Genomic DNA, 22,015 nt, shown 5'->3' with positions numbered 1-22,015 from the left:
TGAAAACATAGGATATTTTTCTTCAAGGCTTCATATAGGAGTGTTTGAGCGTGTGCAGCAACAGTTTTCGTTTGGCTAGCTAAAAAAATAGGCTCATATTGATTTGTTATGAGAGAAAAATATTATTTTATAATTAAAAAATAGTGTTTATAAGTTTAAGCGAGCAGTTCAGTCCTACCACTACTCCTAGTCTACACCAAGAGATCAGAATGCTAGATGCTCGGTACCCTTTCTTTAGAGAAAAAAATCTACTCGACGTTCTTAAATATGGACGACGATCTATAGCTAGTAGCACCAAATAATCTTTAAATCAACCACACACGCCAAGCGCGCATTTTTTTTTCACAGTTGGTTGTGTTCGATTGACGACTTGGTTCGATGTTTTCCCGGAAATATACACCAGCGATAAATTAATGAGGCTGACATAATGTACGAGCAGCATATTAGGTGAACAGTTTGGCTACAAGCTCTGCCTACGTATGGGAGTATTATGTTCGCATTCACTAGCTCCATGTTGGTGACAGAAGGAGTCTACTCCTACGTTTCCACGCACAGAAGTCTACGTCTCCACATTCGCATTCAACTACTGTTGCTGTTGCCAATCACAATAGTGAGGTGAGAGTACAGAGTAGTACAGTACCCAAACAAGCGTATTGATCCGGTCCTCTGTTGACTGTTGGATCTTGGACTTTGGACCGGACGGCACAGCAGGATGGCGAATTTTTCGCAGCGCAGACACTCCAGCACTCCAGCCGGCCAACGTGTAGTACTAGCTACTGGGGACCTGCAATATCAAAGGCAAAAGCTACTGGGGCCTAACTTCACAATATAGAAAAGCAATAAAATGTTGAAAATTTCCCAGAGTATGAATGTAGGCATGGCCTCCAACATGAACTCTGACTTGTAATATTTGCAAATGAATGATGTTTTATTTTTAGTTATAGTTTTTTGTGAACCAATGATGTTCTAAATGAAACTATTTTCTATAGTAACTTTTTATATATATTAATTATCCTGTTCTTTTAGGGAAAAAAACGAGTAGAACTTTAAAACGACCTACCTTTGTACTAGTTGAGGCCTCGTTCGTTTGGCATAGAATTAATGCTTGGAATTAATCCTGTTGGAATTGCTTTAGAAATTTATATAAACATTGATCAAATAAAATAATTCCTGGTGAAATCCTGCAGGACCGAACGGGCCTGAATGGGAGTATGTAGCAGTGAGCCTAAGATAGTTTTAAGCCCATATAACAGATAAACTCCTGACATGTGTATCTTCTTGTAACTTATATCAGAATTTTCTTTTTAGATAAAGGAGCGAGGTTCCATTATAAGTTACATTTTGTTGAATAGTTATTTTTTGACCAAAGGATGTTCAACACAAAGCTAGCTTCCCTACAATCATGGAGTGAGGAGTTAGGGTAACTGGATCTATTCCTGTCGTCCCAAAATAACATTTGTCCACATACACACATAGAAATATATATTTTAGGATAAATAGTGCACAAGCCATAGTTCCTAAAAGAATAGAGTATTTTAAAACTGATTGTTTTAATAATGTCCTTTGTAATATGACTTATTATATTATGTTTTAATAAGATTTATTTAATGTAATAGATTAAATATATTTCTAGAATTTTTTTTGTTAAGTGAAACATTTTTTTTCTCATCAAAGTCTAGGGGCACAAATTTTGACTTATAATACGCAAAATCTATGTGATTTTTTTTCTAGAACTAATTATAGCAAAAAATCATAAACACCCTCAAAGGCTAGGAAAAGTGACTTATACAGATATATAATCTAAGGCACTTATAAGCAATTTGCAAAGTAACGGATCTAGGTATTTGTTTTGATGAATAAGGTAGCCATCGTCATCTATTAACTCTTCACTTTTTTTATTTGGATCGTGCAATGAAATGAGTTGTTTCATCAACACTTCATTCATCGTAATCTAACAATTAGTATAAGAATGAGTGGGGTCATCACACTAAATTTAAGAAAGAATCATGATGCACCACCTCTTTGGATGGAATGATTGCTCAAACCATGCAAAGGCCCTATAAAGTTATCATAGGAAAACAGGATCAAATTAATCACATCCAAATGCTTCCACCAAGCATGCATGTGAAATGTGATTAATAGGATGTTTATCCATGCTAAAGCCATACTTCCTCCTTTACAAATTATATGTCAATCTAACTGTAATCATATTTTTTTAGAAAAAAAAAACTAGCTAACATCTACAAGTTCCAAAACACACCATCAAGACACATTTCTTGTAAAAAATAATTTAATTTTTAATGTTATACTCCCTTCTTCCTAAATTATAAGACATTTCAAGAATTTTGTAGAGTCAAAGGATTTTAAGTTTGACCAAAATAGCTTGTTGTAGGTGCCCTTAGAGCACAGGACATCTTCCCGGTCTGGTCTGGTCTGCGTCGCGTGCTCAATGACGACGTCAATTTCTTCTTCGGTGCTCCCTTCAACCTGCTTGGACTTGAACGTATGGACGCTGGTTACTTGCGTTACTGGGAGCGGAAACCGAGACGATTTGCCTCCGTCGGCGCCAGATGCGGAGACCAAACTCCTTGTGTGGCAGACTTTCAGAGCCAAGATTTGCCTCGGTCGGCGCCAGAGGGCCAGATGCGGAGACCAAACGCCTTCTGTGGCAGACTTTCAGAGCTCTTGAGTTCAGTACGTTCCTGTACAAGAATTATAGGTCCAACCATTTGATCAATTCGTCCGAAAAATCAAGTTTGCTAAGTTTGAGTTTGTCATGCAAGAGATTTCTAAGCACGCGTTGCCCTTTGACGACAACGGAGAAAACGGGTGCTCATCTTGTTCGTTCTGTGACAGGTGCTCAACAAGACCGCCACAACATAACAGGCCTCCTGCGTAGTCACTAGTTAGCCTCGGAAGATTTGCATTCTGAGTGAACTTACACACAATGTCTCAAAAAGTATTCTCAGTCTCAAACTTTACTGGATTGCGTTCAGTGCAAAATTTTAAAATCGAATGTGATACGTCCTCTAAGAAGAAAAAACAACAGGCTATAAGTTTACAGATGTGGTGCCCGTGTGCCACCAAGCACGATTACCAGGTGTTTAGGGTCTATATCATGTGCTATCATTCCCATGTGGGCGACTATCTCTCCTTTAGCAACTTAAGTGACTGAAAACCAATAGCCAACTCAGAGGATACATCTACCTCCTGTGTAATAGGTGTAGTAAGTGGCATAAAAACAAAAGCTAGTCAGCATCCTTAGCATCTGATATTTCGATGTCCGATGCTTTGCTTTCAGGAAAACATTCTTGATCGTCCACCTCAGTGGCACAATCAAGCAGCTCGTCTGATCCAGCAATCTCCTCGCTGGGTTTCTCTTTATCCCCTTTGGGGATTTTCAGCCCAAAACGCAATGAAATCCTCTCAAGCAGTTCTTTCCCATCTAGTGGAGAAACCATGACACACAAGTTGGTCTTTCCTTTCCAGCAAACGATGGCAATAGCTGAGGGATCTGTAGCTATGGATCCTATATCCTGATGCCCTGAAATTTTAAGAAAGATGTTCAGTCATCATCAGTCAGATGTTTAGTTTTCTCAAGTTTTGAGTTCTTGATTAAATACAAAGAATAGTTGCTCTTACCTTCACGTAATACTACGACACAGCAACCTGGAAGCAAAGCTGAAGCTTCCTCACCAAATTTTGCATCCACAAAATCAGGAAACTTAATAGTCCTGTACTGTAAAAGATGCTGGAAGTCAATTGCAGACGCATATAGAATCTGTTTTGTGATGTATGGAAGCAGGAGCGGCAATCCCTCTGATGACAACCTAAATGTGCATGGTGAGCCTTCCTTTGAAGACTGCCTTTCCTGAAAGAAAGTGCAAAGGTAGAATAGAATCACCATGTTAAAAAAATGTCAGCTTAGGTTGATAAAGAACAGAAATTAATTGGACACCTACAAATATCTTTAGGCCTAGTGAGGTGATCTTAAGCCGCTCGCCAACTTTTATGTTGAGCTGCAAAGCATCTTGAACAGATTTTGACACATAGTATATTCTCTTAACATGACTAGCATCAGGATTTCTAGTCACGAGATGACCTTCAAGTGGAAATGAATCCATGATACCATAGAAAGATACAATACTTTTGACTGTTGCTTCATCTTTAAAAAATATCACAGGGTCAACCCCTCTCCACCTGCCTTGGTTCTGCTGCCTCCTCCTATCCCTTGTTCCTGCTTGACCCTTTTCCGCCTCATTAACATTCACCTTAGAATCCTCTGAGCTCTTATCTTTTGAACTTTTGTTATCCCTGTCTTCATTTTGTTCTCCATCCAGAACATTTGTATTATCAATCACTTCATGATGCACTATATTTTCTTCAGATGATGCCTTATCTGATCCTAAATCTTTCTCAAGTTTCTCAGTTTTGTCTTTTGAAATATTCTGTTCACCTTTTACCCCATCTATCACCTGGTTCTCTGAAAAAGATGACATTTACCATACTTAAGCGCTAGGAAGTAGAAACCGTAACTGTAATATATGTGAGATTGATGCAGTAAACAATGAAATATGCAGGATAAATCAATGTGGAAGAATATTACCGTTCAGTGGGGAGAGTTTATGAAGGACTGCAATGAAAAATGCCCCACTGTTCTGGTCATGAGCAACAATTCTCATACAGCGATGCAGTGGATAATCTGAATGTTCTGTACGGATGGGAGTAGAATTTGACTTTTTATAACTACTAGCTGTAACCTCACCAAACTCACAATCAACTTTGGTTCCCTCTTTGGTTTTCAGATTGTCAGCATTATCACTGTCATCAATTGTTATATTTGTTTCTTGTTCTCCCTCTCCAATGTCTGTTGAATCCTTCATGTCAGCATCAGCTACATCTGTGTTGACCTCAACGCTGCTGCTCACCGTAAGACTATCTTTGCTGCCTTTCCCAGAGGGAAACATACTTGGTGATATCACATGCTTCCTGTAGCGAGGTACATCTTCGTGAACACCAAACCAAGACCCTCTATCCCGTACCTGCAATACATGAACTACTGAGGGGAGAGCAGAATAAAAGTTTACTACCTTGAATTGTAAAATTTTATGGAGACCCCAGAAGCTAGAATTGCGTGACTCAAATGTGGATACCAACTGAAAGTGTACAATGCAAACAAATACTATAGACAGAGAGAAAACTGTAAACAAGTTGAAACACATGTTGATAGCCACAGATTATTCTTGAGAAAGTGTCACAATAAAAAGATTTATTTTCAGTTCAAAAATTAGCACACTTGTCTCCTCTTTTCAGGTGCAAAAACCTATTGAGAGTAACAAAAGAAATAAATAAACAACACAGTTAAGCAGAAAGTGTACAACATGAAAATGCAACTTCACATGTACCAGCAGATGCACTGTGCACTGCTGAATGACTAAAGAAGTTCTGTGTCACGTGCAAAAGTTTCCATGAATGCATTTGCTTCCAGAAAGGATACCAAACCCTAGGTTCACAGGAAACCACATTTAATCATGAAAGACAACATAATATATTTAATACGAATGGTTTTAGAAACATGTATACTAACCTTCCAGGTGCTAAGTCCAGGACGACGGGCTAATTCAGGTAGCTCATTAGAAACATCAAGAAGTTCAACAGAGTCCCCACATCTCCGCAAAATCTGTGAAGTTATGCAGAACACTGTTGATGTTACAAAAATGTACAAAATTGAGAAGCTACAGATGATAAGTTACTAAATCAATATATGAATATAATAAAAAAAGAGCATGTCATGTTGGCCAAGCATTTCTTGGATAATGGACTTAATATGCCCTGAGCACTATTTTTCAAGGAGAAATCAAACCATGAAAGTACCCAAAAAATAAACAGAAGAATACTTGACCAAACCAAACATTTATACAGTAAATGTTAACAGTTAAAATCAACAATAAAAAATACCTCAGCAACAACAGCTTCATTTTCAACAGGGTTCATTGAACATGTTGAATAAACCATCCTCCCACCCACTTTGAGCAAACCCATACCTGAACAAGCAACAAATAATCAAACATGCAAACCTAATCTCATGAGTAACAAATCCCTAATAGCAGAAATAAGATAGCGTCTACTCACCATAGTTGGAGAAACATATACGTATATAAATTTCATGTCAGTTTCCACAATACATGATTGATTATGAAACAAACCAGATTTTATGATTATGTTATTGTTATCCTATATATAAAGAGTAAATATATAAAGAGATTTGCAAGTTCTGAAGGAGCAAGCTATCAAATTGGTAATACAATCAAATTCATGAAATATTTAATGGAGCGCTACAACCACAAGGACCTAAATCATAATCAAAGAATGATGACAACAGTTCACTTGTGCAAGAAGATCAACAGCTGAACACTGCAAAAGTAAATGTAAAGCATTTCAAAAAATAAAAATCTAACGTAATGAACCAACTAAAGAGTTATGAATCAGGTAATGCCCCAAGCATGTTTCAATCCTTACCACGCATAGCAATTTCCACTTGCAGGCGATGAAGTCCGTTCCCCATACCAGCATTCCTGAATAGTCAATCCAATTGATAAGAATCTAAGTGAACACAGTAGCAAAATGAACAAATGAATCAGTATTTACCATTTCCTCCACATATCAGGAGCCTTACGGACAGTCCCATCACCACTACAAGGCACATCACAAAGAACGCGGTCAAACTCCAACCTCTGCAGTTTTGCCTCATCCATACACACTTCTGAACAGAACTTTGCAAGATTACAACCAGGAAAGTTTTGTGCTTCATGATTTGTCACAATCAAGTTAGCTGTGCACATTCTCTTGGTCTGGTGAATAAGAAGATTGCATCTTTGCACATCAACATCATTAGCTACCACCTGATTACATGGGGGAAGCATCAGGTAAGATAACTAATGACGCAATCAATACCTTCCTGAAAACCAATAGGAACCCACAAACGTGTAAGTACATCAGTTACATGTGATATATATTGAGACACACCAAGGCATTTGGAAGCACTCCAGGCTTCGTTGACTGGTGAATCATCTCAAGTAACTGGAAAGTTTTAGATCCTGGAGCAGCACACACTGCATAAGATAACAAGAATGAGACCATGGTTAGAGAAATCACCAGTCTCAAGATAAAAGCTGAATACCTATGACCAAGTGGAAACTGTTTGCCCTTGATTAAGTTCAAGATAAAGGCTCAAGGTCAAGCACGGAAAGTTTCAGCTTCGATGAGAGATCCAGCTAGTCTATGGGTGGTCGGACACAAGGTGTAACTAGAATGGTAATCATTTTTCTTTTCTTTTTTTTTCCTTTTGACTAGTTTACTCACGTGCAGAAAAAATATCAGTATTTTTAAACATGTACATAACTATTGCACAAACTTGTTATCTGAATATCTGACAACCTCACAAACTGGAAAAGGTAGCCACTAAACAAACACACAGTACATGAGTCACAGGCAACTTAAACTACACAATATACAAATAATATTGTGAACAAGGTTAGATAACATACTGTCAAGAATATGATGATCAGGTTGCACATTCAGAAACAGTGGTGGGACCTGCAACAATACATACCATTGAAACAAGATTGAACCAAGATATGTATAATACATAAACAGTATAGCACATCCCTGAAAAAAAAAGAATCAAGTACCCACCATACTGACAGCCTCTTGCCTAGTTATATTGCCAACTTCGTTCTCTCTCTTCAAGAATTCATGAAAACTGAGTGATTAAAAGGTCAGTGTTTAACTAACAATGATCTCACTGGAATATTAAACTGACCAGCGTGAATATTGCAATGACAGGAACTATTACGCACAACAATAGTTTTCAACAAAATCATTTTTTTCAAAAATAAAGAAAAGGAAAAACTTTCTTTACATCACAATGGCATTAGTTATTTGGATATGAATACACAACCAATGCATCTGCAAATCTAGGCAACACAAAAAGTTTATGTACTTATTTTAAGTTAGCACCTCAAAACTCTTACAAGGACCTTCAAAATGAAAACATAATAAGTTCAAAGTAACTTCTACATACTACTACTTGACAAGATTATCTCAAAATAAACATCAAATAGCATCTGTTACTGTGTTTACCTCTCAAGTGCCTGGTTTCTCCTCAGCTGCATTCGAGAAAAGTTCAAATGCCATGCAAGATTACCCGGGTACCAAGGCAAAGGCCTAATAGCATCTTCTTCATGTTCATCGGTCACCTGTCAATGACAAAAATAGAAAATGTCAGAAGCACTAACCCTAACTTGGACTTATGCATGGGTTTGAGAAGCAACCTCAGTCTCTAATGATTTCCTGAAGTCGTTTTCCAATTGTGAGCAGATATCTTGATAAAACTGACAGCTGGCAAAGAAAACTTTAGCTTGCTAAAATAGAGTAATTAAACACCTAAATAGACAAAGCAATTAATCTCAACTGCTGGAAAGCATAAAAGTAGGGAAAAATCTTGGTAAAACAACTAGAGTATTTTGTACAGTTACTCTGTGGAACTACATGGTTGCCTGTTTAGGTTCTTTCAAGATGAGCATGTTACACAGTGAATATGCATAACAATATAGTTGATTAACCATAGTCCACATTCCATAGCATGTAAAGAGAGTAAACAAACCAGTATATAGATATCAGAATCCTTTATAAAAATATAAGAGATTAAGAGCAAAGGGGTCTAGGACAACATGGGGATCAATTCCAAAGTCCATTAAACAAAGCGGTTTTGTCTATATGAGTCAATCAGATCAACAATGACCCGATATTCTTGTAAACAAACTTGATATTATAATGAAACAAGATCAGGTGAATTTGGTTCCACTTCCAAGAGTAAGGAAGCTTTAACAATAAATAATTCTTGCTTGGAAACAATAAAGATTCCATAAGACAACAGGGCCAATTTCAACTTTTATATCTCAGGACTCAGAAGGATAAGGTGGTACGTATGGTTCACAGTTTAACAGCACATTGATGATCTTACAACCTGAACATACAACCAAATACACCAGAATAGCTAGGAAACTGTCGGATTCTTGATCTAAAGCAGAAATGCGAGTTATTGCTAATATATAGTCAGTTAGTCACGGAAAAGTACCATACCATACCCAATGCATACACTTCTATGCAGCAGTAATCAAGAGTGTGGTATCTAATATTGGTTCATAAGCAAAGTGCTCTCTCATTCAGCTTAGTCAAACAACTTAACAAACAATCAAGCAAAACTTATGTCTCCAACTTCATACTTGAGAGAGAAGCATTACCTCGCATTAATCCTAAAAGTGGCAGGTAATGGCTTCCGAAGCATACTCATGAAGCTATCCCACTCTTCCTCAGGAACAATTTGCTGCTCCTGCAAGACAAAAGCATGTGTCAAATTGATCAGGATTAGCAAAAATCCCAATCCAAAGTTTCCTAAATTATACATCCAACTGAAAAGCTACAATTCAACAAGAAATCTACAACAAGCTAGGAATCTCCTGTAAGCGAAGAGCTTAATACTACAAATCGCAGTAGACTCCTATATCTGCGACTAACAAACACATAGCTTAAATGAACATAGCAACCTCCACCACATCAACAAATCGTCATAGGTACAGCCTACATGAAGAGCAACCCCGAGGTATCCCACCACCATCTGACTAGCATCAAAAGCTAGCAACGCACCAATTGACAGCTTGGGACAATAGATCGCAACAGGAAGCAGGGGCGTGATCTGAAGCAAGCGACAATACCTTGTAGTACTCCTCGAAGGACGGGTTCTCGGTGGCGAAGGGCTGCCACGAGGGATTGCCCTCCCGCCCCTCGCCTCCTTCGCCGGCGGGAGGACGCTGAGGGTTGTGCTTCCAGACGTTCTCGCGGCCCTGCTTGAAGTGGCGGCGCTGCGTGCGCCCGCGCTTCCGCCCGCCTCCCATCTTACCCCTCTGTCGCACGCGTGCGCGGCTCCTTCGTCCCCTCGGTGGCGGCGTGCGAAAAAGGCGCCGGTGGCGACTGCGAGAGAGACGACGGACGAGGAGGGGTTTGCGCCTGACGGTCTGAGCCTCTGAGGTTTAGGAGCGGCGGCGCGGCGAGGAATGCGGATGCGGGGAAAGCTGGGAGGGAGCTGGGTTGGGTCTCGGAGAACGTAACCGGCGAGTGGAGCCAGGTGGGCTGTGAGTGGGCTGGATGGGAAGCGCGTCAAGCCCGTCGGTGCTGCTGGGCTCGAATGTACAGTAGCCCGCTTCCTACTGGATGGGAGTAAGGGCCTGTTTGAAATTGTTCTACTAATTTTGCTCACAAACTTAGTAGAACTTGCAGTTTCTAGAGTATTTTTTAGGTATTCTCTTAATTTCATTTTTTTTATTTTTTAATAATTACACAGTATAACGCAAAACATAGAGTAGACTCAAAAACATGGAGCGGAGTATCCGTAACGTGTAGTGGAGTAGTCCTAAACAAACTGTAAGTACTTGTTTTATTTCTATATTTCTATATGGAGGAACCTCTAACATCAACTTTTGTTAGCTATAAACATTAATTTGCGGCCATCCCATGCGGCGAGCAATGCACATCCTACATGGACGGACTGTATTTTTGACCTCTCTGCAATGCACATCCCCAAAATCTGGAGCACGAACTGGATCAAATCGTGAAACAAGCTTCGGGCCTCCTGAAAAGCTCCCAGTGCAGTCCTGTTCCGGCCCTGCCCTTCCCGTTTCCGGCGATCTCGTCGGCGGCGGCAGGGTGTGGGCTTTTCCATAGCCCAAGTATGAATCCCTTCCTTGGTCTTTTCCAGAAGTGAAGGAACAACTCGGCTTCCAATCCTGCTCTGAAATCGTCTGTACAGCAGAGGGCACACTAGCTCGTCCAATCCTGCTCTAATCCTTCCTGGACAAATTGTCAGCTGATTTGCATCTGTGATTATTCACACAATTATCTATATGGCTCAAGCTAAGCCATGGCTAGAGGGGCCAGGAAATAGGAACGTGACTCCGAGCAGAGGTGAGAGGGAGAGCGAGCAAAGATTATTTCTATTGTCTGTGTTTTGCACATCAATAGCTTCCTTGACGTGATTCCTTTGGTCCGAAATGCTGGGCATTCGGCCTGTCCAGGTGAGGCCCATACCAAACCCAGGGGACGCGCCTCATCCTTAGACCGTGACGGCACTTATCACTACCCACAGTACCCAGGCAGCTTTTCCCCGGTGCCGTCGCTGCCGATCCTTCGCCCCCGACGAATTCGTCACGCGGTCGCGGTCACGAGTCGCTTTGCTGTCCCTTCCCGGGGCACGGCACCGGCCACCGGCCCCGCGTGCCGATCCACCACGCACCGCTCGAAAGTTGTCCGCCGCGCCCGCGGGCACGGCCTGTCGCTGCGCTGGGTGCCAACCGGGCCGCTCACGCACGGCTCACCCCAGGCGATCGCAGGAGTAGTAGGCTACTGCTCCAGCGCCGCACTTCGAGCTGGCTGGCCTAGCAGTCTAGTAGCACGCGCGCGCTAGCCCCGGCCGCCCTCGCCGTGGCGTTTAGCGCCAGATTTTTATCCGGTCCCGGTCGCCGGCCCCGCCCGTCCCGTGATGCTACGCTTCTGCATGCGTCGCGTCGAACTGCCGTGATGCTGCCGCCGCCGCGGTGAGTTCTGTCGTGCACCCTCGGAAGGGACCAGCGCGAGGGTGTTGTGTCGGGTCCTGCAGTTTCAGTTTGGGCTATGTTTAGCTGCAATTTTTTTAAAAAAAATAGATACATAATATATTTGTTTGTATTTAACAAATATTGTTTAAATATAAAGTAACTAAATTTAAAAATTTTATTACAAATTACAGATATAATTATTTATTTTTTATTTATATTTAATACTCTCTCTCTATATATATGCTGTAAAATTTAATGTGACGAAAAATTTTAAAAAAAAATTGCAAAATTTTTAGTGTGGATCCTCCCTCGATTTCTCCTACAGTCCTACGAACAGAGTAGTGGATGCTTCGTTTCTGCGTAAGTTTGACGCCATACCATTTTAGAGGCAGTGTGATGAGTTGGCGTTTCCACTTTGGAGGGAGAAGATGCGGCCACCAAGAACTGCTGCTGCCTGCTGCACTTGGAAACACTTTTGTGTGTAGCATTTTGATGAGAGAACGTGGTAAGCTGCATGGGCCACAAATAAGTCGCATGTTTTGCAAGTGATATGATATCATTGCATATTATGAGGAATCACATTGACTATGGTGTACCGTGTACTGGTGAAACTTTCTAGACCGGGATAAGATAAAGAACGAAAGCGATCACGTACACTAAATTCTCTCAAGGGCACTGGTAGTGCGGTTGGAATAGGCTCCGTTCGTTTGTTTGTATTTTTTTTAATCAGCAGTGTTTTTTCTCTTATAATAAATCAATGAACAGTATTTTCAGTTATGACTTTTCAGACAAGCGTTGGAAACCTACATAATATCCTTGTATTGTATTCTACCAGATCATGGACCAGAAAGTTTGAGATTACCCAAGAATGATGATGCAAAGACACAAACCTCGTTCGTTTGTCTTATAGGATATATTTTTTCTGCAAGCCAGCAGTGTTTTTCTCTCATAATAAATCAGCAAATGGTATTTTTAGTCATGACTTTTCTCACAATAGATCAAAGCGGAGATATATTTCCAAAGCAAACGTTATCATGATAAGCCTATATTTTAAGCTATATCCGTTAAGACAGGATATAATTGTGATAAAGAGAAGACCAACGATTATAAACTTGCGACAAAATCATGATGATAGTACACGATATGGAGTAGTTATTATGTCTATCAAGACATGGTATAAATGTCATAAGCAGAAGACCGACGATTTTGAACTTGTGATAAATTAAGGGTGATACATGATTAAGATCAATATGATATTATGCTACACTGAAACTTAGATTATTCCTACCAGCTATGTACTCTTTCCGTATAGTATTTAGAAGTCGTTTTGGACAGGGTTTGAGTTAAACATTGAGAATATAAATCATCAATAACTTTTAAATTGTTGAATTTGCAAATGTAAAACTTATATGAATAGATTTGTCTTGAAAAATGCTTTCATAAATATATACATATCATTTTTTCTAAATAAATAAAAGATCAAAGTTATGTTTCGGAGACTATATCGCCGTTCTAAATAACTTATAAAAAAAAGCCCTCCTTTATCAACGATCCGGATAAATGCAGAATCTCATGCGCATTTTTTTTTCACCACATATCATTCCTCCCACCATTCACACCTTTGACCAGAATAAGTAATCCCTGTTCTTTTTCACATTTCCAAAATGCCAGCAAAACTCAAATACAACCGTCCACATACAGTGACACACAGAGACGGCCACACAAAAAGTCCGGCTCGATGCTCCCTCCTCCCCTGCCGGCCAATAATCGGCCGTGCCATCATCATCTTCCACCGCGACACGGAGCGCGGATATTTTTGACGCGCGCACGCGCACCAACGTGAACGCGAGCACCGCGTGTGACCGAAGCCGTCGTCGCGCCCGGCCGGCGCGTTCTAGTGGTGTACGTACAGTGTACTGGTTGGTCTCGGTGGTGTAGTAGGAACGGCGCCTGGCGCAGCCTACGCGAGCCGACCCCCGGCCGGCCGCGCGCTGGAGGCTGGCGCCCGTGCTCACGCCGTCCGCCCACCACTGGCTGGCCACAGCTCCCCGTGTCGCGCACGGCCCCCCGCGCCCTCCTCTCCAACCCCGTGCTCACAGCTCATTGGCCTCCCCGCCTGCAGCCAGCGGCCAGCCGTGGCCTCGCGAGTTGGACGCTACTAGTACGGTGCCAAACAGCCGAGCAGAGGGCGAGGGCGAAGTGCAGTGCGGTGCAGTGTGACCCGTCTCGTCTCGGAACAGCCGCGGACCACCACCAGAGTCCAGAGCCGCAGAGCGCAGAGCGTGGCGTCCTTGCGCCCCACCCCACCCTCTCTCTATCCATGGCGGTCCCCCGCGGATGCCTCCTCCGCCTGCTCGCCGTCGCCGTGTTCCTCGCGTTCCTCTGCTGCCGCGGCGAGGCGGCGGTGAGGGAGCTCAAGGTCGGGTACTACGCGGAGACGTGCCCGGAGGCGGAGGACATCGTCCGCGAGACCATGGCGCGCGCGCGGGCACGCGAGGCCCGCAGCGTCGCCTCCGTCATGCGCCTCCAGTTCCACGACTGCTTCGTCAACGTGAGCCGATCGCCTGCCCAATCCCACGCATCTGATTCTGATCTCGCTCCGGTTGCACTACTACGTGGCTTCCCTTCCTTCCGTAGTCGATCTGACGCGATTGATTCACTCTGTTCCTTCCCGGTGGCGGGGCCGGGGGCGGCTGCAGGGGTGCGACGGCTCCGTGCTGATGGACGCCACGCCGACGATGCCCGGCGAGAAGGAGGCGCTGTCCAACATCGACTCCCTGCGCTCGTTCGAGGTCGTCGACGAGATCAAGGAGGCGCTGGAGGAGCGCTGCCCCGGCGTCGTCTCCTGCGCCGACATCGTCATCATGGCCGCCCGCGACGCCGTTGTCCTGGTACACGCGCCTCCCCCTCGCACCCAGCAGAGATCCATTGCTCTGTTCACTTCGCCGGATATATGCGATGCCGATGCGCATGCCGTTTCTCTTAAATCTCTTATTACTGCGGCCTGCCGTTTGCTGTGCGAAACCCAGCGTTTCGCCTCCGCTTTGTCTGCCGTTTCCGGTTCAAATCCGCGTTTCCTTTGTCTGCCGTTTGCACTCCCGAATCCAGCGTTTCGCTGGCTGGGCGTTTCCACTGCAGAACTCGGCGTTGATCGTGCTCCCCGCAGGCCGCAGCATTCAGTTTCAGGATCCACCGTGAATTGCTTTGCCACCACGGCAGCGCTGCCTGCACGGGTGCTTCGTGCTGCTCGACAGCCAAACCAGGGCGGCGTGTGCCGCACAAGGCCTTTGCACCACTAGCTTCGTGTCGCGCTCTTCGGAACGCCTTTCGTGCCACTGGCCTCGCGTCGCGTTCGGCTTCCAAAACCTGGGTCTAATGTTCACGTACAAAATGGGCATTTGTCCGCACGTATGGTAGGTGCCACCCCGTCACTTTGCGTGTGGGCACCACGAGTCCACGACCAAGCAGCAAGCATGCATTCCGTTTTACTCTGTCCCGCTCGCTTTGAACTTATCAGCGCACCTTTTCATGAAACAATATTTTTTCTTTTATTATAACAAATTAGCATTAGCATGAGACTTTTTTCAGCTAGTAAGGCCTTGTTTAGTTCACCCAAAAATAATTTTTTTTTTCAAGATTTTTTGTCACATCGAATCTCACGGCACATGCATGGAACATTAAATATAGATAAAAACAAAAACTAATTGCACAGTTTACCTGTAAATCACGAGACGAATCTTTTAAGTTTAGTTACTCTATAATTGGATAATGTTTATTAAATAAAAACGAAAGTGCTATAATGTTAAAATCCAAAAACTTTTCGGATCTAAACAAGGTAAGTATAATGTTTACCTACTTGCTGGAAATGCTTCATTAGTTTCAATGTATAGTATAGTCGTACTATTTTTTTATCCTTGTTTAGTTCCCAAAAAATTTTGCAAAAATTTTCATATTCTCCATCACATCGAATCTTTAGACGCATGCATGAAGTATTAAATATAGACGAAAATAAAAACTAATTACACAGCTTGGTCGAAATTGACGAGACGAATCTTTTGAGTCTAGTTAGTTCATAATTGGATAATATTTGTCAAATACTATTCCTATTTTGCAAAAAAATTTGGAAGTAAACAAGGGCTAGGAAAAAAATCAATTGATGCTTTCAAAATTTACAACAAATACATTTGTGCAAATTGGCAGACTGGTTCATAATCATTTACCTAGCAGGCTAGCACTGACCATGTTGCCTGGCGATGCATGAACGGTGCACATCCCAGTGCTCGCTGTAACCGCCGCCGCGGCGGCGGGCATGAGGCGCACATGCAGGACTGGCATCGCGACCTCTCAAACCACCAGACCACCTCCTCCCTCATGTCATGGCCATAGGCAGACTGCAGACAGGGAGAGCGCTAGAGACGGCCAGACCAGACCAGGTGCACGCCCCAGCCGGGAAAGGCCAGGCCCGAGCCGCCGCGCGCACGACACGTGAGTGTTGCTAGGCTTCGGCGTTTAGCGCGGACAGCCGTACCGGGCCCCGCGGGTGCTGCCACTAGCGCCGCGAATGGCAAAGCTGCCGGCCCCTCCGTCGCCGAGGTGGGATTCTGTTTCTCCCAGATTGGGCGATGATGGGGACGAGATTTCCCGTGGAACAGAGTACTTTTTGCGTGCTTTCCCTTGGTCCTCACGAAGGTTCGAATCGCGGCGTGGAAACAAGCGACGATGCCCATGCGCCCATGCCCCTGAATCCCTGATCGTTGATACCTGGGTGACTCCCAGCCTGGGACGCTGGGTGTACTACGACTACGACTCTACGAGTCTACGATTGCCCAAGGATACGGACATATGGTTTGCTCTTCTTGTTCCCTTGGCGAGTAGGCAGTCGACAGGTGGTTCAACGGGATTGATTGTTGGTGCAGGAGATACTGTATCCTAGTATAGGAGTACTACTACGTAACGTACGTACTACTAGTACAAAACCTGTCGATGTTCGTTGGGACTGTTTGCTTCCTAGCCTCAATGCGGCATGGCAAACTGTGGCAGAGTGTGGGCGAGGGGGGAAAAGCAACGTCATAGCCGCGGCAAGATTTTGGGTCCTTTTTAACCTGCTTTTGCTTTTGTAAAAGCTAAAAGCCACAAGTGCTTTTGTCCAAAAACATCTTTTCTCGTAGTACAAATTCAAAAGCACCTCACCCCCTGCTTTCACTGACTTTTGGGATCCGTTCAGTTACGAGTGACCAACCAAATGACTTTTGGGTTTCTCAAAGCCCACATCCCACAGCAGCTTTTCAAAAGCTCAAAGCTCACAGTAGCTTTTCCAAAAGTCACAGCCCAACCAAACTCACCCTTTATGCTAGAGCCGTCCGTGGCTGTGGACGTAAATCTCAAAGCTTGTTAGCTTGTTGGGCTCGTGGCTGGTTTGGCTCAACTCGGCTAGATTTTAGCTCGTTAGTTATAACGAGCCAACTCACGAGCCTAACGAGTTACAATATTAGAGAAAAAAGCAACATAACTTATACTAGTTTTGTATTACTTTATGTCTTACTCTTTATAAATGGTTGATATGTTAGCTTATATGAATATTTTGTTGGACTTAAGACAATTAGATATATTATTATTGTATTATTACTATCTTTAAGCTTTAGATAAATATAAATATTATATTTTATATACCTGACTCGCGAGCTTAACGACCTAGCTCGAGCTTTTAACGAGCCGAGCCGAGCTAGCTCGTTATTCTAACGAGCTAAAACGAGCCAAGCTGGCTCGTTATCCAGCCTTAGTCACAGCTTTTTACTCTGTTCGCTTGAGCTTATCTATCAAATTTTACAGCCATTCAATAATATTTTTTTCTCACAATAAATCAATAAACAATACTTTCAACCATAACTTTTTAGCCAAACGAACAACCGACTTAAGTGCGGCGTGCCACAGGTGATCATAGCATGGAACCAAACACCAATGTACTATACTTGCAACTCAAATATTGGTTCATCAAAAAAATTCCCATAAACGTATTTCCTTCTAAGAAAATGGTCGTAGTATACTCAGCTTAATTTGTGTCTGGGTGTGGCACGTTGTGGGCCTGTAAACTTAGTCGTGCACTTTTGTTTTGTTTCTTTTTTTTGTGTGGCAAAGACAAGCGAGATTAAGAATACTGCGCCATCCATCACCATCATTATCATTAAATGCTTTCTCCGTCCAAAAAAAATTGCAATTCTCATATTATAAGGAGCCCACCAGTCCAAAGTTTAACTAAAATAATATGAAAAAGTACTAACACTCACGAGACAAACTATATACTTACTTAGTCAAACCTAAGCTCATTTGACTGACGCGATTTCTATAATTACATTCTTTTGCGGAGTAGTAATTTGCATTGTCTTACTAATATATCTGATGTTGGACCTACTCTCTCCATCCAAAAAGAATGGAAGTCTCAATTAAAATAATCTTAAATTTAACTAATAAGTTTATAAAAGATAAGAGATAGTAATATTATACTTCAAATAGATTTATTACCAAGATTTTGTGATTACTCTACTACTTACTGCGCGTATAAATATTAATAATATTTATTTTGTATATGCGTATTCAAACTTGAGACGGGTCAGGTTCTTTGAGTTCATCTAACTCTTCCATTGTCACAGACCGGTGGGCCCAACTGGGAGGTGCGTCTCGGGCGCGATGACAGCCTGACGGCGAGCCAGGAGGACTCGGATAACATCATGCCGAGCCCGCGCGCCAACGCGAGCTCTCTCATCCGCCTCTTCGCGGGGCTCAACCTCAGCGTCACCGACCTCGTCGCGCTCTCGGGCTCGCACTCCATCGGCGAGGCCCGCTGCTTCTCCATCGTCTTCCGCCTCTACAACCAGTCCGGATCCGGCCGCCCGGACCCCCACATGGACGCCGCCTACCGCCGCGCGCTCGAGGCGCTCTGCCCGAAGGGCGGCAACGAGGAGGTCACGGGAGGCCTGGACGCCACCCCGCGCGTCTTCGACAACCAGTACTTCAAGGACCTCGTCGCGCTCCGCGGCTTCCTCAACTCCGACCAGACGCTCTTCTCTGACAACGCCAGGACTCGCCGCGTCGTCAAGCAGTTCAGCAAGAACCAGGACGCCTTCTTCAGAGCATTCATCGAGGGGATGATCAAGATGGGGGAGCTGCAGAACCCCCGGAAAGGGGAGATACGGCGCAACTGCCGCGTTGCTAACTGCTCGCCGGTGGCGCCCCGAGTCGTCGACATCTGAGCTCCGGTGAGCGAGGTTGGTGTTTCAGAAGAGATCGAGCCCTGATATTATATGGTACTAATATGTTGACATGCGTTGTTTTTTTGGTCGTGTGTAACAGTGTAAGTTTTGCGCCTACCTATGGTCGTGGTGCCTGAGCTGCGGTCATTGCTGATGTGGGAAATAATTGAGACATTGTGCCTATAAAATGATGACGGTAGCTTAGCCAAAAATTACATCATGTGTGTGTTTAGCTTATTCTGCTGATCAGTTTGATTCGAAGTTAGTGGCGCGATTGCATACAGTAATCCCATTGGTATAATAACTCTTGGAAACAAAATGTATGTAAGTATAAACGGGAATGTGTGGTCAAGTGTTGCAAACTCTAGCAACGAACCAACACGCCTAAGAAAGGAGTAAAGCTAAACGTACACATCATTCGAGTGACGGTGACGTTTTCTCTCATTTGTTTTTTTTTTCTAACTGGTCCAAAAATATCACGTGGTCTTCTTCAACTCTAACAAGCTTAGGGTTAGTTTGAGATTCAAAGGCTTACCTCCAGCGGGCTTAGATGGATTGCTAGAGGAGAAGGCCGGCCAGACTATGGTGGTGGGCGCGTGGGGTGAGGCGATGGTGGCACCACTAACTAGGCAGTGGGGTGGACGGTGCATGACAGAGATAGCGTAGTGAGTAGTGACCTCCACCAAGTTAACGTGGCGGTAGTAGGGCGTTGCCCGAGATGATGGCAGAGAAGAGACACAATCAATGGATTTTAGGGTCAGACCATTGGTGGAGGGCAACGAATCCGAAGAGGTGGGAAGGAGGCTGTCTGAAACGGACAGGAATGCGGAGACGAAGGCGGTGGGGGCGAGCAACTCATTTGAGACTCGAGGTCAGGGTTAGGCACAAACATGTTGAGGAAGAAGGAAAGAAGATAAGGTGAAAAGAGGAGATTTGATCTATATAGGTCCTTTGTTTTATATCTGTGGGTCAGAAAAAAAAATTAAGCAATGTTTATCCTTGGATCACCCCATTGATATCTAGATAGATAGACTAAAATACATACAGGTCTCTCAGCATGAAATGCGGAGTGCAAATGTATTTACAAGCAAAAGACATGACACACAATGTGTTCTCGAGAGACAGACAAACTTGCACTTTGGCACTTCAGAAAACAGTGAGCTATATATAGCTATCTAGTCGTCATCATACAGGTCCATATCTACCACGAGCTCGGGCCCTACGTATGGGGCACCTACAACACGAAAATCCTCTGGCAGGCGTGCCTCTTCCAGTACTGCAAAACCTGAAGAATACAGAAGGTATCATCGTCGTTACTATAGCGACTTTGTAAAAACAGGAAGTCTGGCATGCATACCGCATATATACACATGTACAGGTGCATACCTGGAAGAGAAGGAATAGGGGTGTCGGAAATGTAGGTGGACGGGCGCCCAAGGTCCTCCGCGTACGGCGGCGCGAGCACGTCGAGGAGAGCGCACGGCGTGACGGCAGTGAGGGTGTGGATGTTGCCGCCGCTCCGGGGGAACAGCACCGACGCCTTGCACGGCGCCTCCCGGAGCTCGTCCACCGCCACCACCTTGGCTAAACCGCCTGCATGCATGAATTGAACGTTGCATTGTTAGTGTGCCTAGCCTAGCACATCAAATATATGCCACTTGGTTTATCCATCTCTTCCACTTTATTTTCCTTTATTTATTTATTTATTTATTTATTCTACACCCTATCACCTTTTATCCCAAAACAGGGTAGACTTTTGGATTGAGCAGTGGAATACCGTCACGTACTTTCTTTTCGTAGAATAAATATAATACGTCAGACACACAGAATACTACTAGCTGTGCAGTTGTTTCATGAGCTGTGAGAGGCAGCACACGCTTAACCCCTTTACCCTTTGTTGGGCCGCCGGAGCACGGCGCGGTGACCCAGTCGTAAGAGCTGACGCGCATGGAGCCGTAGAGCAGCTTGCTCAGCACCACCATCTGCGGGTGGTCGTGCAGCGGCAGCGTCGCGCCCGCCGGGAAGCAGAACACGCCTATCTGCAAAAACACCAGCGCCACCCCGGCCGGCCGGGCCGAAACCAATCACACAGGCCATCTTCATCTTCTTCTTCTGAAGAAGAAAAACGGGCGCGCGTACCGAGAAATCGTCGCACTCGTGGATGTGCACGTAGGTGATCCGCGTGAACAACGCCGGCGCCGGGATAAACCGCCGCCCCCGCGGGCTCCTCTCGTCGTCCGAAGAGGAAAAGGCGGAGGAGGAGGACGACCTCTCGCCATCTCCGGCGCCGGCGTCGATCCCGACGTCGGCCGCCTTCATCCCGTCTGCGTGCGAGGAACAAGATGCTGACAGAATGCTCGTGTGTGGCCATACGCCCATACCCCGATGGAGCCCCCAAAGACGCGCAAATGAGGTCGTGCGACGTGACGTACCGAGGATGTCCTGCAGCCACCTGATGTGCGTGAGCGTCGGGAGCCCTCCCCCTCCCCCTCCCCCTCCCCTCCGCGGCGAGAGCGAGAACACGGCGTCGTACAGCCGCTGCACCTCGCTCCGGTCACCGTCCATGGCGTGCTGCGCTGGTCAGCCTGTCACCGCCGGCGGACCCTTCTATGTCACGAGGTGAGGGGTGAGGGTACTTGCAACGCGTCGCTTGCAAGGGATTCTGTGCAGCTTTTGTGGGTGCGTGACTGCGAGAAGAGAATTCAAGGGTACGGCCGTAGGGGCAAAGTAGTACGTTTACCGGCGGTACAAACCGTGGGCTACGCTGGTTCGCTTGCGTGCCGACGCGCGTGCGTGCGCCGCTTGCTCGTGGCGCCGTCTGCCAAGTGCCCGTGTGGATTCTTGCGGGCACCATCACGAAACTACTGTATACACACACAAACCAACTGGCATAGACGAAGTAAACCATCGCTTCAAGTCCAGGCACACAATCCATCTTCAAGTCCAGACACTGTCTATTTTCCATGTGAGTGTATCTGTCAATGTTCTGCAACTTGGTGTATAATGACAGAAAATATGGTCAAAGTAAACTTTCTACATTCGGTTGAGAATGATATTGATAGTCATACCAGAGAATTTTGTACCGTTGCAACAGGCCACCACATGGCAAGCGGGAAA

The 22,015-nt window shown here is 44.5% G+C and overlaps 3 protein-coding genes across 6 annotated transcripts; 1 reads left to right on the top strand and 2 right to left on the bottom strand.

The window, feature by feature from the left end:
• On the bottom strand, positions 2,951-10,149 carry LOC8063738 (tRNA (cytosine(34)-C(5))-methyltransferase). Of its 2 annotated transcripts, none has more exons than XM_021454007.1 (15): positions 9,777-10,149; positions 9,306-9,394; positions 8,331-8,400; positions 8,143-8,258; positions 7,696-7,762; positions 7,548-7,596; positions 7,027-7,112; positions 6,649-6,902; positions 6,520-6,575; positions 5,959-6,044; positions 5,588-5,680; positions 4,607-5,042; positions 3,963-4,483; positions 3,643-3,871; positions 2,951-3,544 (listed from the first exon to the last, which is right to left on the bottom strand). In XM_021454007.1, the coding sequence occupies exons 1-15, from the start codon at positions 9,954-9,956 to the stop codon at positions 3,249-3,251; spliced, it is 2,628 nt and encodes an 875-aa protein (XP_021309682.1). In that variant the 5' UTR covers positions 9,957-10,149; the 3' UTR covers positions 2,951-3,248. The 2 variants fall into 2 exon arrangements, with proteins under 2 accessions (XP_021309682.1, XP_002460383.1); XM_002460338.2 differs by having other exon boundaries at positions 8,334-8,400.
• On the top strand, positions 13,613-19,199 carry LOC8083266 (peroxidase 17). Of its 3 annotated transcripts, none has more exons than XM_021454640.1 (4): positions 13,613-14,202; positions 14,351-14,542; positions 18,299-18,904; positions 18,999-19,199. In XM_021454640.1, exons 1-3 carry the CDS (start codon positions 13,972-13,974, stop codon positions 18,896-18,898), a joined length of 1,023 nt encoding a protein of 340 aa, XP_021310315.1. In that variant the 5' UTR covers positions 13,613-13,971; the 3' UTR covers positions 18,899-18,904; positions 18,999-19,199. The 3 variants fall into 3 exon arrangements, with proteins under 3 accessions (XP_021310315.1, XP_021310313.1, XP_002462523.1); XM_021454638.1 differs by having other exon boundaries at positions 13,614-14,202; positions 18,299-18,913; positions 18,999-19,196; XM_002462478.2 differs by having other exon boundaries at positions 13,620-14,202; positions 18,299-19,185.
• On the bottom strand, positions 19,951-21,753 carry LOC8083265 (plant cysteine oxidase 1). The gene is made up of 5 exons (XM_002460337.2): positions 21,331-21,753; positions 21,038-21,222; positions 20,790-20,937; positions 20,285-20,491; positions 19,951-20,183 (listed from the first exon to the last, which is right to left on the bottom strand). The coding sequence occupies exons 1-5, from the start codon at positions 21,461-21,463 to the stop codon at positions 20,074-20,076; spliced, it is 783 nt and encodes a 260-aa protein (XP_002460382.1). The 5' UTR covers positions 21,464-21,753; the 3' UTR covers positions 19,951-20,073.

Source organism: Sorghum bicolor, chromosome 2, assembly GCF_000003195.3.
Source record: "Sorghum bicolor cultivar BTx623 chromosome 2, Sorghum_bicolor_NCBIv3, whole genome shotgun sequence".
In the NCBI taxonomy this organism is placed as follows: Eukaryota; Viridiplantae; Streptophyta; class Magnoliopsida; order Poales; family Poaceae; genus Sorghum; species Sorghum bicolor.
The sequence above is the reverse complement of the archived record's forward strand: the minus strand, read 5'-3'. Positions and strand labels throughout refer to the sequence as shown.